A 15728-nucleotide genomic window follows, 5' to 3' on the forward strand; every position below is an offset into this window, starting at 1 on the left:
TTATTTCTCATCATAGCACCTTCTTTATTACCTTTACAGCCCAGATCAGAGTCTTTAGATTTTCTGCTTGTTTACCTATTTTTTGTCTGTATCCAAAACTAGAATGTAAGCTCCATGAGAACAAGGACCTTCTTCCCCACTGCATCCCTAGCACCTCACACAGAATCTACCACCTGCCCATCGTTAATAATTTGTTGGATGAACACATACATACATCAAAATATTTTTATGACTTTTACATATTATGTAAAATTCTAAGTTCCTCGGTCCGATATTCAAGGCCCCACCAACCTTTTCTCTGCCATCCCTATATTTTAGAACATTCCTTAATACTCTAACACATGATATCCTGGTTATTCATGCTCTACCATATACCTAAAATATTCTCCTGGTATCTATATCTCTTAAGATCCACCTTCTTGCCTCACCTTTGCCACTCATCCATTCAAAGCTTCTCTGTAGTTCAGGAATGAAAAACTCAGCTCAAAAGCTACTTCTTTAATTTTAAACGAACTCTTTCTAGTCACTTTAGTCAGAAATGATGACTAGCTGCTTGCTATTATATTAACTGTGAATGTGTGAACTTCTCCAAGGACTTGACCTACAATATGTACTCAGTGAGTGCTTGTTGAGTGAACCAAATTAAATTACATGAGTGCTACACACTGTCTTATAGTCTCACTCACTGTAAACCTTTTCTTCTTGTTCTGCCCCAAAAGGTCTTCTGTTCCCCAGAGCCACCTGCCAAGACCTCTACTCCAGAAGATTTCATCCGAATGACCAAGGGTATCACCATGGCAACAGCCAAGGCTGTTGCTGCTGGCAACTCCTGTCGCCAGGAAGATGTCATTGCCACAGCCAATCTGAGTCGCCGTGCTATCGCAGATATGCTTCGGGCTTGCAAGGTAGCAACCCTAGTAGTGAGGCAGCTTTAGGGCAGAACATGGTAGGGAGGGAAACTACAGGGGCTTGGGGGACCTGGAGCTCTTTGGGACCTAACGCTAACATATTACTCTGTTATAGGAAGCTGCTTACCATCCAGAAGTGGCCCCGGATGTGCGGCTTCGAGCCCTGCGCTATGGCCGGGAGTGTGCCAATGGCTACCTGGAACTGCTGGACCATGTGCTCTTGGTGAGGCAGGAACTGTCTGCTCCTCATACCAGCCTCCCTAAATACACAGTCCTCTTCCCACATGCCTCAGAACCAGTTCTCTAATTTTTTGTTCAAATCTCCTCCCCACTATCTATTTCCCAAACTTGTTCTTGTTTCTAAGCCTCCTTTCCACTGGGGCCCCATCATTCTTAGCTTCTTTGGTTCTTCCATTCACCTCTTTCACTTCTTTTTCTTATTTCTCTCTTTCCACCTGACCTCCTCCTTCTCTACCTTCGTCATCTCTTCTTTCTTCTCATTTGATCATTCTCCTTACCAGCCGGTGAGTGACATACAGCCCTGCTGTCTTCACTGCATGTGCAGTGTGCCACCCAGAGTGCACCTGGATAGGCCATGTAGTGTTCGAGGGCTGTGGTGTGGAGTGGTCCAGGGATGGGATTGGGGGGCCATGGTCTGCCCTGTTTTTTTTAGGTCAGAATAGAAGCTAAAGTCTGATGCTCTGCTCCCTGCCTTCTTCTTCCCCAGACCCTGCAGAAACCAAGCCCAGAACTGAAGCAGCAATTGACGGGACACTCAAAGCGTGTGGCTGGTTCAGTCACTGAGCTCATCCAGGCTGCTGAGGCCATGAAGGGTGAGGGGTGACCAGGGGCAAGGAGGGAAGGGAAACCTTTGTCATGGGGAGATCCCTGCTTCCAGGTTAGAGTACTCTGAGCTAGCCTCTGCCCATAGTCCCTACAGGTGACAGGGGCCTAGTAATACTAACTATCCTGTCCAGTGCTCCTGACCTCCCTGGTCTAGCTTAGCTCCTTCCTTCCCCACTTTGTCCTACCAGGAACAGAATGGGTGGACCCAGAGGACCCCACGGTCATCGCTGAGAATGAGCTTCTAGGAGCTGCAGCTGCCATTGAGGCTGCAGCCAAAAAGCTGGAGCAGCTGAAACCCCGGGCCAAACCCAAGGTCAGTCCTGCTCCCCCTGTCTTCTCTGCCCTCCTAATGGCAGAATGTCCCCACCTTCAGCTCCCTCTTACTTTGCATCTCTCTCTGTAAACTTTGTCTCTCCATTGTAGGAGGCAGATGAGTCGTTGAACTTTGAAGAGCAGATACTAGAAGCTGCCAAGTCCATTGCAGCAGCCACCAGTGCTCTGGTAAAGGCTGCATCAGCTGCCCAGAGAGAACTGGTGGCCCAAGGGAAGGTAAGTATTTGGATATCCAGAAGCATGGGGACAGCAGCAGCTTTGCTGTCTATACCAGTTTTGTAGCTGGAGGCTTTTACATGTAAATGGAGAGCATAGGTCTGATCAGGCTCTCCTCTTTCCTCCACAGGTGGGCGCCATTCCAGCCAACGCACTGGATGATGGACAGTGGTCCCAGGGCCTCATTTCTGCTGTGAGTGTACAACACCCACTAGGTCCCTCTGAGCTGGAGAGACTTGAGAAGGCTGGAGAGGGGATGGACTGGGGCAAGAGGCCTGTTTTAACCTTATCTCCTTACTTTAGGCCCGGATGGTGGCTGCAGCCACCAACAATCTGTGTGAGGCAGCCAATGCAGCTGTACAAGGCCATGCTAGCCAGGAGAAGCTCATCTCATCAGCCAAGCAGGTAGCTGCCTCCACAGCCCAGCTCCTTGTGGCCTGCAAAGTCAAGGCTGACCAGGACTCTGAGGCAATGAAACGGCTTCAGGTGAGGAACCCTGACCCATCCCAGTGTACTTTGGGCTGTGCTGCTTTAAATTGTCACCCACAAGGCATGCTTTTCTGTGGGAGGACTCTGTCAGCTGGGACCTTACCTCAGTTTTCTCAACCTCATGCTGCCTTCTCTCTGTCCAGGCGGCTGGCAATGCAGTGAAGCGAGCCTCAGATAACCTGGTGAAGGCAGCACAAAAGGCAGCAGCCTTTGAAGACCAGGAGAACGAGACAGTGGTGGTGAAGGAGAAGATGGTCGGGGGCATTGCCCAGGTGAGCTTGGTCCTAGATACCCTGAGGGACACTGTTAGCAGGCAGTCACATTGCCTGTGCTGGCCTCAACTGCTCTCTACCCTAATGAACAAACCCACTGAACTGAGTCCCTGATCTTCATTCCTCAGATCATTGCCGCACAGGAAGAGATGCTCCGGAAGGAACGGGAGCTGGAAGAGGCCCGGAAGAAGCTGGCCCAGATCCGGCAACAGCAGTACAAGTTCCTGCCATCAGAGCTTCGAGATGAGCACTAGGGCAGCCGCTTCTATTTAACATGCAGACCCAGCCCAGAGACTGTGCCTACCATTACCAAAGCCTTCTGGGCTGTCGGGCCCACCCTGCCCAACCCCAGCACTCCCCAAAGTGCCTGCCAAACCCTAGGCCTGGCCCTGCCCAGTCCCGCTGCACATCCCCTGTCCTTTCCCAACTCCAAGTGCCTTCATGCCCTTGGGCCCCCTAAGAGCCTGCCCCTCCCCAGAGTATTAACGCTCCAAGAGTATTATTAACGCTGCTGTACCTCAATCTGAACCTGCCAGGGCCGCAGCCCACTCCACCTTGCCAGCAGCTTCTGGCAAGTCCCCACAGCCTCAGCTCTACTCATCCTTTTTTTGATACTATCTTCTTCCTTGCACCCCCAGTTACCTGTGGGGCCCGTGGGGTTTTAAGCTCCAAATAAGTCATGCTCCAATAAAGGTGATTCTGCCTGCAACTCTGCCTGGCTTCCTGAAGAGATAGGACATTCCTCCAGGGCAGTGGGGGAGAGAATGGGATTGAGTTCTGTCACCAGCTTGATCTGGCTCAGAAATGGAGTGGGTCAGACTGTGGCAATCTGCCCTGTGAGCCCCCTTCCTCCTCCTTGTACCCATATCCCTAAAGTCATCCTAGTTGGGAAACTGTCCCTGAGAAGTCATATTCCTGTTGTCCCCTATCTCACTGGCCAGCACCTATACCTCACCAAGTGTCATTCTGTTGCAGGGACAGCAGCTGCTACTGCTCTCTGTGGCTACCAGGGACACTCTGTTCTTCATAACTGCTCAAAGTATGTGAACGAATCCAGTCCCTGGCCAAATTCAAATTTCAAAGCAGCTTTGCTAAAAATAATAAGCCTATAAAATTCAAGTGTCTGAGCCTAAGAGAATTACCACCACACATTTGGCATTTAACAAGCAAAAAATCCAACTGAGGCTGCCTCGAGTAGGTTCTACTGTTGACTAGATTGGGGAACTTCTAGGCCCTCCAAGGCCTTGTCCTACTGCCTAGAATACCACTAGAAGAAAACTGAAAAAGCTTGACTCGGGTGTGAGACTATAGTTAGGAAGCAGAGCCCGCCTAGTGGCAGGCTGGTGCTGATAGCCCTGTTCCAGCTGCCCTGCTAATCTGGAGGTTCAGTGGAGGGAGGTGGTCGGGGAGGAGGGAGGTGAGTGCTGTGTGCTTCCACTTCCTTCTGCATTCACCCGCTCTGCCCACTGCATGGACTATCTGTCAGACCCCTTAGATCTGCCACTATTTTCCTGCACGATTCTTTAACCAGCTCTGTTGCCCGGTATGTTATTTCCTTGCTTCTCCCTCCAAGTGGCACACAAACACCACCCATCTGCTGCTACCCTGGGCACCCTTCACCTTCTTGAAGCCAAGACATCTACTTGTGGGAAAGTTTAAAGTAGGCGGAATCCCCAGGGCAGCCAATTAGGAAAAGTGCCAACTTCACACCATCACTCCTGTCACCTTTGATTAATTCATTCAATATTTACTAAGCCATGCCTGTGCTAAGCACTGGAATATAGAGATGTATTATCACCTCTGACGCAGAGGACTGGCAACTCCAGTAAACACTGCTATAGCCCTCTAACCCCAGATTCAGTGTCCTAGCATTGTGAGTTGAGGACCTTAGAGATCAAATCCCGTCTCCAACCTCCCCAACAAGGAGTAGTCTAAACTGTTTAAACTACAGCTGTGAAGCCAGGATAGCTGTTCACTCCTGCTGCCACTTCCCTGCCATATCTCCACATCCCCAATCCTGTACCTCTCATTAGTGATGCCTCCAAGAGCCTTCTGGGAAAAGATTTGAATACCCATTAGACCAGCAATTCTCGAAATGGAGTCCTCAGGCACCTAACGGCTCCTGAGACCCTTTCAGGGGTCTGTAAAGTCAAGATTATGTTCATAATAATGTTGACATTATTTTCCTTTTTATAGTGTCAGCATTTGTACTGACAGTGCAAAAACACTGATGGGTAAAACTGCCTTAGCACAAATCAAGGCAGTGGCCCAAGCTCTACTAATAGTCATTGTATTCTCACTGTCATGCACTAGCAATTAAAGAAATGCTAGCGTCACTTAAAACTGTCCTTGATGAAACAGTAAAACTTTATTAATTTTATTAAATCTTATTCCTTGAGTAACAAGTCTTAATACTGTGTGAAGATCCAAAGCTTTTTGGATCTTCTAACTGCACTCTTAAGTTTTGAGAGTGTAAAGGGTTCTAAGACCAAAAACTTTTGAGAACTGCTGCACTAGACCATGAGTTCCTTTATATCCACATAGTATTAGCATCTTTGTGTACCCGGAACCTGGTGCATAAAAAATTCACCTGGCAAACGTTTATCAAGTGCCAACCCTATGCCTAATGTTATGCCAGGCATTGAGAATTCAGAATTGAAAAAAGATAGTCCCCGTTCTGTAGGACTCAGACAAGTGGAGGAAACAAACAGGTACAAGAACTGTTATAAGAACTATGATAAGAATAATAGCAGCCTGCACCAAGAACATATAATCATTAGGTAGGTGGAGGGGGTTGGAGGGGAAGTAGCCAAGGGAGGTTTCCCAGAAGAGCCAAGGCTTAATCTGAGTCTTTAAGACCACCAGGAATCAGCCAAGGGAAGAGCATTTTAGGGGGAGAGAACAGAATGCACAAAGATGGAAGCTTTAAGAAAAGTATGACTATTTCCAGCGCCTGCTGGAGCTCAGTATGAATCCGGGATGGGAATGAAAGGAGATGAGGCTAGAAAGCTAGGCAGGAGCCAAAACAAAGGGCTTTCTATACCATATTAAGAAATGTAGATTTTTATCCTCAAAAGATGGAGTAGGAAGGGGCGGGGTGAAGGACTTTAGGATTCTATTCGCACCAACTTTTAAAAAGATCTTTGGTAGCAATGTAGAGAACTAGTTTAATGAATGATTTGGGGAACCAGATCCATGCAGGACGTAATAAAAGCTGCCCAAGGCAACCCCAGAGACGTGGAAGAGGAACGTCATTTGTAGGAAGTAGAATCTTCAGGATTAACTCGATGCAGGAAGTGAGGAACAGAGAAGCACTTGATAACGCCCAGGAGTCTAAGGGCCGATGAAGGTCTTTCACGAGTTTGGGGAAAACGGGGAGATGGGTCGGAGGGAACACTACGAAGGAGGTCAGGTTTGTTCCTTGTGTAGTAGCAGGCAGCTAATCAGATCTAAATACATTTCCGGGCCTCCCGGCCCCGGCTCGGGCCCCGGGCCCACGGTTCCTACGGTTCCCACCCCCACCAGCAAAAGTCAGGCCTCCCATCCTTCTGACCTTGGACAGCAAGGCGAAACGATCCCTCCAGGCTTCCTATGCCCCTTTTCCCTCCTCCGAAGCGCTTCTCCCCTTCTCCCCACCCCCACACACCGTCACCCCACTCCAAGAAAAAAAACGAAAACAGCCTCGTGACTTCCCGACCCTAGGACCCAGCTCCGGGGGCTCTTTCTGCGGCCTAGGTTGGAGGGGCATCTCTCCTCCGGCTCCCGAGGCCCCGCAGTTCAGTAACTCTTCCCCTCGCCCCCTGCATTCCCAGCCCCAGCCCGGCCCCGCCTCCCCACCGGGAAACATCCCAAAAAAGGGCAGAAAAGAAATTTCGGCCTAAAGTTGGCCCGTAGGGAAAAGAGGAGAGTCCGCAGGGAGAAGAGGAGAAGGGAGGGCGCGCTGGGCAAGGGAGAGAGAGAAAGCGGGGGTGGGGTGGGGGATGAGTGGAGCGGTGGTCGGGCCGCTAGAGAGAGGAGGAGGGTGAGGAGGGGGCGGATAAGGACGCGTCCCAGACAGGGATGGGGGTGGGGAACGCGCGTATCCCGCCCAGAGGTAGCTGCGTGGAAAATATGCGGGGCACGTGGGGGCGGGGCACGTGCGGGCGGGGCAGAAGGGGTGCGGAGCTGGGTTCCCAGCCTCCAGGTATCTGTAGAGTAGCGGCCCTGGTTCCAAGGCTACGGGCTGGAAGGAGAAACAAGAGGAGGAGAGGTCAGGCCCGCCCTCGGGGGCAGCAAGCCGGGCCCTCCCCTCACTGCGACCGAGTGGCTGGGCTCCCCTCCTGCCTCAGTTTCTCCGAGTCCCTAGTGAGGCTCTCCGCTATCACTGCCACGTTGGTAACGCAAACCCAGTCTGAGACTCAGGGTAAACTGAGGCACTCGACCGCTGAGGAGCCCTCCCTCCCCTCCATCCCCCCCAAAAAGACATTTAATCCCAGGGGATTTACAGGAAACTTCTAAATTAAGGGCAGCGGCTGCTGCAGCTGAGGCGCGGGAGGGGGCACACAGGTCCCTGAGCCTAGGCAGCTGCCGTGAGCTCACGCCCCGAAATAGCCCCAGGGGCCCCATCCGCAGCTGCCACTGGGCCGGGCTGTCACTCAGGAAGCGCGGAACCCCCAGGCCGAGGGTACCGTCCCCTCAGCAGCGGTTGGATTTTTTCAGCGGATCATCCCGGCTACTTTCCCTTCCGACGGCTGGGGGAGGTGTGGGAAGAAAGGGGAGTAAGGGAGGGGCGGAGCCTCGAGGGGGCGGTCCCGAGGGGGTGGGCGCAGGGGGCGACCGCACCCCCATCTCCGACTGGGCCTTGCTTCTGCCCCTACAAGGTTTGGCCCGTGGTGGGGGAGGGTCCCAGCCCCCAGCTCCGCCCGGTCCCTCCCCGCCTTTTAGGCGCCCGCGCGGCTGGGACATCCCAGTCCAGTTTGGTTCTCCTGGCCCACCAGCCGTGCTTTCAGTCCTCGCCGCCAGCCCAGTTCGCCCGGTCCGCATCGCCAGCCGGCCGGCCCGACCCCCACCGCAGCCATGGACGCCATCAAGAAGAAGATGCAGATGCTAAAGCTGGACAAGGAGAATGCCATCGACCGCGCTGAGCAGGCCGAGGCTGACAAGAAGCAAGCTGAGGACCGCTGCAAGCAGGTGAGCGACCCCTCCCCCCGCCCAGCCTTCCCTCCCTACCCCGGGCCCAGTGCAACCCCCTCCCTCAGAATGAAGGCAGGGTAGGCGCAGCCCTGTGCCCCCTAGCCTGAGGCCTGCTGTCCAAAGCTCTCTCCTGTCCAGCGCAGGGTCTGGGCCTTCATAGTTCCCCCAGGGACCTAGCTAGAGCCACGCTTCATCTCACACATTAAGCCTGGGGAGCCCCAGTACCCCAGCTTCCACTCTTGCCCTTGCAGAGTAATGATGGGCCCTGCTCCTTAAGGCTGGAATCTCTCCACTCCCACCAGGTCCCTCGAACACCCCTGGCTGCACTGTCCCTCCTCTACTAACTCTCTTCCTCTCTGAAGGCTCTAAATATCTCTTAGTACCTGCTTACACACACCCCTGCCTCCTCCCTGGGCCTGGGCCTGGCTAACCGAGGCTTCTCTCTCTCAGCTGGAGGAGGAACAGCAGGCCCTCCAGAAGAAGCTGAAAGGAACAGAGGATGAGGTGGAAAAGTATTCTGAGTCAGTGAAGGACGCCCAGGAGAAACTGGAGCTGGCCGAGAAGAAGGCCACCGACGTGAGTGTGAACCTGGGGGACGGTGGGAGAAACACAGTGGGAGGGGTCCTAGACGTGGGGATAAAGAGAGATGAGAACCTAGATAACCCCAGCACCAGGACAGAAATGGTTTCCTCTCAGGAATCCAGGCCAAGGCAAGCTTGCACAAATAATCCTAGGCAGTGGGTAAATCAAAACCACCTACCACTTCCCCTAGAGGACGGGTAGCCTTCTAATTCCGTTTGGCTGCATCTCTTAGAATGTACAGTGATCAAGCAGTGAGTCATCGTGGGGGTGGGTAGTACAAGAATTTACCATCCACCCCCAATCAGTCCTCCTACTGAAAAAGAAGAGGGCACTGCAGCTACATTTGCAGGGTGTGGGTATAGGTGCTGCTGGGCAGGAGGAGGGAGAGAAATCCAAAACTGGGCTCTGACTTGAGTTACACCCCTGGGGGGCCATTAGAAATTCCCTGGCCTTGACCTCTGGCTCCAGTGGCCTTGCTGTGCACTAGGGCCCCAGCTCAGGTTCTAACAGCCCCTCATTTACCCTCATTAAGCTGTCAGCCTCGAGACCATGCCAGGCTACAGGGCATAGGCACAGGGCACAGATGCCAAGACAGCCGTTTGGCACATCCTGCTCACTCAGATTTCGCTGCCCACCCCACACACCCTAACCAGACTTTTCTACCTTGTGTCATTTCCAACCCCCACCTCGAGGTAGGAGAATGGCCATATGACCTTAGACATGATCGTTACCGGTACCATTCTCTGTCTCAGTTTCTCCATTTGCCTTGTACCAGGATTAGGTTTAAAATGAGCCCACTGTTGGGTGGATAGGGGGATTAGCATAAGCATGGTCTGAACCTCTGAGATCAGAGATGACATTAACTGTGTGTATTGACTGTTATCCATGTTCCCCAATTCCTTACCCCCATTCCCACTCTGGGTTAATTTCTCTGACCTCCAGCCTTTGGTTTTGGTTCTCCACGAGCCCTGGCACTTGGGAGGAAGCTGACCTGCAGCTGCTAGCAAAGACAACCCTGGACATCTGACACTCTATAAATAACCAAGGCCCGGTGCAGCTGAAGGCAGGACTGGAAACCCAAGGAGTGGGGTGGGGGCTGAAGGGGAGGAGGGTAGACAGGGACAGAGCCAGGGAAACAGGGCAGCAGTGCCCGGAGTAGAAAGGAAACTGCCCAAACTAATTGTGTGACCTTGAACACAGCACTTAACTTACATAGTGCCTCCTCCCTCAGTTTCTCCTTTCTCTTCTTGCTTCCCATTTGCCCAGTAAGGACAGTTGTGTCTTTCTGTAGTTAGAGAGCAACATCTATAACTTGGAAGAACTTAAGAAGCAGAAAATGGCAAATGTCAGTCCTGTGATGAGGATCCCAGGACTTCCCAGAGTTATTTGTCACCCCACTTACATAAAGAGAGTTTCCCTTTTACAGAATCTCATCTCTCTCTAGAGTAGACCACTCAATGTCGCCGAGTCATTCTTCTCAACCTCCAATGCTATCCCCAGAATCCTTCCACACTGACTCATCTGGCCCTGTGCCCATGATGGGCTCTTGTCACCTTAGGTGGCCTTCAGCACCTGGAGGACAAGCTACAACTACTTTCTGTATATGGTACTGTGTTTCCTCTGCCCCACAGTACTACCCAGGATCTGCTTTTTACCCCCTGTGCCCCCAGTGCTGCCACCTGTCTCACTTACTTCTTCCCTTACACTGGTCCTTTCTCCTCTCCAATCTTAAATCTCAGGGTCTCTATCTATGTCTTTGACTCTGAAGAAGAGCCAGGGATAACCTAACACTTTTGGTCTGTGGATTCTGCAGGCAATATGCTCAAGTGTTTTCTGCATATTATTTCCCCAAATCATCAGACTCGCTTGGGAGCTTTAAAAAAAAAAAAAGATTTCTAAGCTCCTGCCCTGGTGATCTCAGTTCAGTGGATCTAGCAAGGAGCTAGAGAAACTGTTTAGTTTTATAAGCCTACCAGATGGTTCTATTGATTGATAGAGTATTAGAAATACTGCATTGTCTTAGAACTGCCTACTCAGATTTAAAAAGGAGGAAACTGAGGCTTAGAGAGATTAAATAAATTGCCCAAGGTCACACAAGTGTTGAGTGACTGAACTGCAGCTCAAAGATAACAGTCAGACTCAGAGCCAATATTCTTAACACCAAACTGCACTGCATCTCTCATTTTCCTTTGCTGGGGCTCATCTTGCTCTGCCCTCTCTTTTTTTCAAGGTTTCCAAGGTTTTTGTCATCAGTTTCCATGGACCTTCCTCAGAATCTCCATAGTTTTGTCTCTATTTTAGGATTAGAGGCTAGGTATCTGTCACTCATACTGCCCTGGCACCATCCCCCAGTTGCCTCTAGGCCTTGGCAGGGAACCCCTTGCTACAGCCATGGCATGTCCCATACGCCTGCCTGGCTTGCCTCCTGAGCCCCTCGCTGGGAATCTGCCTGGCAACTGGTGACATCATCAGGGCTTGATTCGGTGATTGGCTATTTTTAGCAGCAGCAAGGTCTGGTTGGCCTTTTTCCCCACCTCCTTACCTGGGCCCAGCTCTGCTGTGGTGTCAGGGCTGCCTCAGACTTCGTCACAGCACTTGGAGTGTCCTTGGAGGGGACAGAGGGACCTGCATGCAGATAATTATTGGGAAACTAACTATGCACAGTGCCTGAATTGGCCCTGTAGCAGGGGAGTGGAATGTGTCAAGGAATGCCTATTTTGGACTGGAGCATAGAGTCTGGGCAGAATATAGATGGTTGCTTAGGGTGAAAAAAAGAGGTCGAAAATCTAGAAACCAGGAAGCTGGGGTTCTTTTTTGACAAGAATCTTACCATGCTCTGGAGCCTTGATAATCTTTATCCAAGGTAGACAAAGCCTTTCTGACCTCTAACCTTTGACCTGTAGGCTGAGGCAGATGTGGCCTCCCTGAACCGCCGCATTCAGCTGGTAGAGGAGGAGCTGGACCGGGCGCAGGAGCGCCTGGCTACAGCCCTGCAAAAGCTGGAGGAGGCTGAGAAAGCAGCTGATGAGAGCGAGAGGTGGGAAGGGGACCCTAAGCCAGGGACCGGGTGGGAAACCTATCTCTGCTGGTCCTGACCCCACCACCACCCCTCTCCTTGCCTCTCAGAGGAATGAAGGTCATTGAAAACCGAGCCATGAAGGATGAGGAAAAAATGGAGCTTCAGGAGATGCAGCTAAAGGAGGCCAAGCACATCGCTGAGGATTCAGACCGCAAATATGAGGAGGTGACAGCCGTGCTCCACGTCCTTCTCACTCCCAAGCCCCAGACACCCCCAGTCATTCACCATAGATCTACTCCTCTCTCTCCCTTCCCCCCAGGTGGCCAGGAAGCTGGTGATCCTGGAAGGAGAGCTGGAGCGCTCAGAAGAGAGAGCTGAGGTGGCTGAGAGGTGAGGATACCCTGGGGTGGCAAGTGAAACTTCACCTGTGCCCGTGGCTCTGGGGCACTCTGCACAATGAGGAGGCAGTTTCTCAGACTTGGGGCCACAGGGACAGATCCTGTCCTCTGACCCCTACCTGCTGCCTCTAGCCGAGCGAGGCAACTGGAGGAGGAACTTCGAACCATGGACCAGGCCCTCAAGTCCCTGATGGCCTCAGAGGAGGAGGTAGTGACCTCTCTGGACCTTTCTGGGCAATGGCGCCTTCTCTCAGCTCACCTCCTTCTCCATCTCAGGCTGTTCTCTGTCACCTGCTGGGGTTGAGAAGGGCATGGGGCTTCCAAGCTCTGTCTGCTGTCACTCTCACAACTTTGCTCTTCTCTTCTCTCCTCCACCCCTCCCCCACTGTGCCATCTCCACTGTCTCCCCTCACTGTGCCCTCACACCTCACCCTGCCACACACCCCCTGCAGTAAATGTGGGGACCTAGAGGAGGAGCTGAAAATTGTTACCAACAACTTGAAATCCCTGGAAGCCCAAGCAGACAAGGTAGAGGGGGGTAGAGGGGCAGTGAGGATGGGGTCCTGCAGGGGAGTGGGGCGATGGGCCCAGGCAGGGTGGGGCTGGGTGATCAATGGAGACAAGATCCTGAGTAGCCTGCAGGGCTCAGAGGAAAAATGAAGGATTTTTGGAGGCGATCTACTGATGGCATATGTATGTCCCTGAAAGTATTCCACCAAAGAAGATAAATACGAAGAGGAGATCAAACTTCTGGAGGAGAAGCTGAAGGAGGTAAGAGTCCTTCCTGTCTTCTCCTTCCCCTCAAGCCTCCAAATCCCCACCAGAGACAGCCTGTGGCAGGGAATTTGGGGCTAGGAATGGTAGAGAAGGTCAACTTAAGTGATAGTGTCTAGGCGGGCCTAATTTTTTTTGTCATTTCCACATCTTGCCTTTACTCCCAGGCTGAGACCCGAGCAGAGTTTGCCGAAAGGTCTGTGGCAAAGTTGGAGAAAACCATCGATGACCTGGAAGGTAAAAGGGATACTCCCCTGCACCCCCAAACCTTTTTAAGTAGGTCCACACTCCCCATGACTGTCAGTCAGTCTGTCTCTTATCTTTACATCCTATTATATTTGCCACTGATAAATTAGGGCTGGACTACCTAACACTCCAGATTCCAGTGGTCAGTGCCTACCATTCAAGTACTTGTAGCTAGTACAACTCCAGTGCTTCTCAAACTTAAGCGAGTGTGCGAATCCCCCAGAGAGGTTTTAAAATGCAGATTCCTAGGTCCTACTCCCTAGTGATTGCTGACTTTGGCCTGGAGAATTTGTTTGCTTAACAGGCTCTCTGGTAAAGCTCATGCTGCTGGTCCTCAGACCACACTCTAAGTAGCACCGATATAGACAATTCTGTCTCCAAGTGCAATACAATAGAGCTAGCTATATCACAGAGCCTTCTTTATTAAATAGAGAGCTATTTGGTTTAATATCTACATTTGCAAGACAGCATTAATGGAAAACACTATTTTAAGCTAGATTTGGTGAAAACAAATATGTAGTTGCTAGTCTGTGGCTATTTCTCACTGTGTAAAACTGTCTTTCTATTGTATGATAACCCTTCACATTCATAATTCCCATTTCTCTTGTTTCCAGCCTTCTCAGGCAAGCCCCAATTTTATCTCCAACTTTGTAGGACTTTAGACATTTCTGGCTTGAACACTCTTCCCTTGAAACAAGCATTTCTGTTTATCCAAAGCACTGTGCCCTCAGGTCCCCAGAGAGGCAAGAATTCCTGGGACAAGAACTAATTTAGGGTACAGAGAAGATAAAAGACACAGTGGTACAGAGAGGGGAGGAGGGAGCCCTAACAGCTGTCCAGCCTGTTCTCTGGCCTGTCCCTTTTACTCCATCTCTGTCTGCCTCTATCTGATTCTTGTTCTCTCTTTCCATTACCCTCTCTCCTTCCTTTCCTCTTTCCCTCTATTCCCTCTCCCCATACTCCCACCCATCCCTGCACCACTACCCCCAGATGAAGTGTATGCACAGAAGATGAAGTATAAGGCCATCAGCGAGGAGCTGGACAACGCACTCAACGATATCACCTCTCTCTGAGCCCTCACCAGTGTGGCCCCCTTGGCCCCCTCTCTCCTCTCCTTTCCATTCTCTCTATGAGGAGGGGCGCAGGCAGAAGGAACGAAAATTGCCAACATTGCACAACCAGGCTGGGCACAGCCTAGGAGAGTCCCCATCGTACATGCTGCCTACCCTGGCATTTGCTTCTTCCTTCTATCCATCCGCTACCCGCTCCACCTGCTGGCCTCTACCTCTGCTGCTGAATAAAACTCAACTTGGTCTCCATGCTGTTTTCCTGCCCTCCAGAGAGGACTTCCTTCACTCCCCTAAAAATACTAGTTCAGTGCTGAAACCTTGGCTCTTACAGACACCCCCAATCTTGTAACACCCCTCCACCACTAAGCTCACCCACAAAACAGTGTGGCCCACATTGAAACCCCCTCTGCACGGGCACTCCCAGTCTTCACTTTCTGTCACTGTTGCATGTGGGCATGTATGACCCCTTCAGTCACCATGAGCCATGTGGTGCTTCTGCAGACCCAGGCCTGTCACTGACTTCAGAGCACTCACCTGAGGTTCCAGGATCTCAAGGAATGGTTAGAAGGGAAATGGGGCGATGAGGTACAGGCAAGGAGGGGGTGGGTGCGGCAAGAAGATTGTGAAAAGTCTGAGATGAATCTGGAAAATCTTTGGATGCCAACAACATGGGGCTTTCATTACAGGTCTGTTTTCTGCCTCCAGTCTGTCTGTCTGGCTAGCCTTCCCTTTCCTGGCTCAGTGTTTTGTCTTTCCTTCTGTTTCCAATTCTCTTAAACCTTCTAAAGGAGATGGGCAGATTAGTTTATGACTCAAGCCTTCCCATCCCACCTCCGTGACCCTGAAGCTTTCAGTGAGGCATCCATGTCTGTCCTGGTCAATCCATCCATTCGCCCCTACCAGGGGGTCCTCAGATCCCTGAATGCTTGTGTCTTCATGTGCACAAGCATGTCTGTTTGTCACACCCCCTGTCCATCCCTTCACGTCTCTTCTCTCATGTCTCCCTTCCCCTTCCTCATGTGCTGCTTCCTCTCACAGAGACCTTGGCCAGTGCCAAGGAAGAAAATGTGGAGATTCACCAGACCCTCGACCAGACCCTACTGGAACTCAACAACCTGTGAGGGTTGGCCTTGCCTCCAGCCGGGCTATAGTTGCCACCCAACCCAATAAAACAAATTACTGGCATCACAGGGCCCTTTAAGCTTTTATTTGGTGTTGGCGATGGCGGTGAGAGGATGCCTGAGGGAAGCAATGGAGTTGGAAGGACCCCTGGGTGAGCAGGGCCTGGGTCTGTGTTCTGTGACAGAAAAGGCTTCCTTTTCAATGGGAGCCAAGGGGTGGGGGTGCTGGGCTCACTGAGGAGGGTTGTGAACAGGCTGTGTGAAACAGGCCCAGTAGGGCTG

At 51.6% G+C, this 15728-nt stretch overlaps 2 protein-coding genes across 7 annotated transcripts in view; both read left to right on the forward strand.

Annotated features, from left to right (window-relative positions):
• TLN1 (talin 1) overlaps positions 1-3773 on the forward strand; it is a 31590-nt gene extending 27817 nt beyond the window's left edge. For all 3 annotated transcript variants that reach the window (XM_039875417.1, XM_039875418.1, XM_039875419.1), the window contains 9 exons: positions 720-905; positions 1024-1131; positions 1636-1741; positions 1943-2067; positions 2178-2303; positions 2434-2496; positions 2607-2789; positions 2936-3064; positions 3193-3773. In XM_039875417.1, coding sequence (XP_039731351.1) covers positions 720-905; positions 1024-1131; positions 1636-1741; positions 1943-2067; positions 2178-2303; positions 2434-2496; positions 2607-2789; positions 2936-3064; positions 3193-3318 — 1152 coding nt within the window. In that variant the 3' untranslated portion in view covers positions 3319-3773. The remainder of the gene's footprint in view (positions 1-719; positions 906-1023; positions 1132-1635; positions 1742-1942; positions 2068-2177; positions 2304-2433; positions 2497-2606; positions 2790-2935; positions 3065-3192) is intronic.
• Positions 3774-7880: 4107 nt separating this feature from the next.
• TPM2 (tropomyosin 2) lies at positions 7881-15515 on the forward strand. 4 transcript variants are annotated; one of them, XM_039875441.1, is made up of 9 exons: positions 7881-8233; positions 8687-8812; positions 11722-11855; positions 11945-12062; positions 12157-12227; positions 12368-12443; positions 12944-13006; positions 13177-13246; positions 15364-15515. In XM_039875441.1, the coding sequence occupies exons 1-9, from the start codon at positions 8120-8122 to the stop codon at positions 15444-15446; spliced, it is 855 nt and encodes a 284-aa protein (XP_039731375.1). In that variant the 5' UTR covers positions 7881-8119; the 3' UTR covers positions 15447-15515. The 4 variants fall into 4 exon arrangements, with proteins under 4 accessions (XP_039731375.1, XP_039731374.1, XP_039731373.1 ...); XM_039875440.1 differs by lacking the exons at positions 12368-12443; positions 15364-15515 and adding exons at positions 12688-12763; positions 14246-14574 and having other exon boundaries at positions 7991-8233; XM_039875439.1 differs by lacking the exon at positions 12368-12443 and adding an exon at positions 12688-12763 and having other exon boundaries at positions 7992-8233; positions 15364-15510.
• The last annotated feature ends 213 nt before the right edge of the window (positions 15516-15728 follow it).

Source organism: Pteropus medius, unplaced genomic scaffold (assembly GCF_902729225.1).
Source record: "Pteropus medius unplaced genomic scaffold, Ma_sr-lr_union100, whole genome shotgun sequence".
In the NCBI taxonomy this organism is placed as follows: Eukaryota; Metazoa; Chordata; class Mammalia; order Chiroptera; family Pteropodidae; genus Pteropus; species Pteropus medius.

Coding starts and splice junctions, on each gene's coding strand:
- TPM2 (XM_039875441.1), top strand. CDS start 8,120: ATGGACGCCATCAAGAAGAAGATGCAGATGCTAAAGCTGGACAAGGAG. Junction 8,813..11,721: donor CCGAGAAGAAGGCCACCGAC/GTGAGTGTGAAC, acceptor TTTGACCTGTAG/GCTGAGGCAGATGTGGCCTC. Junction 12,063..12,156: donor CAGACCGCAAATATGAGGAG/GTGACAGCCGTG, acceptor CCTTCCCCCCAG/GTGGCCAGGAAGCTGGTGAT.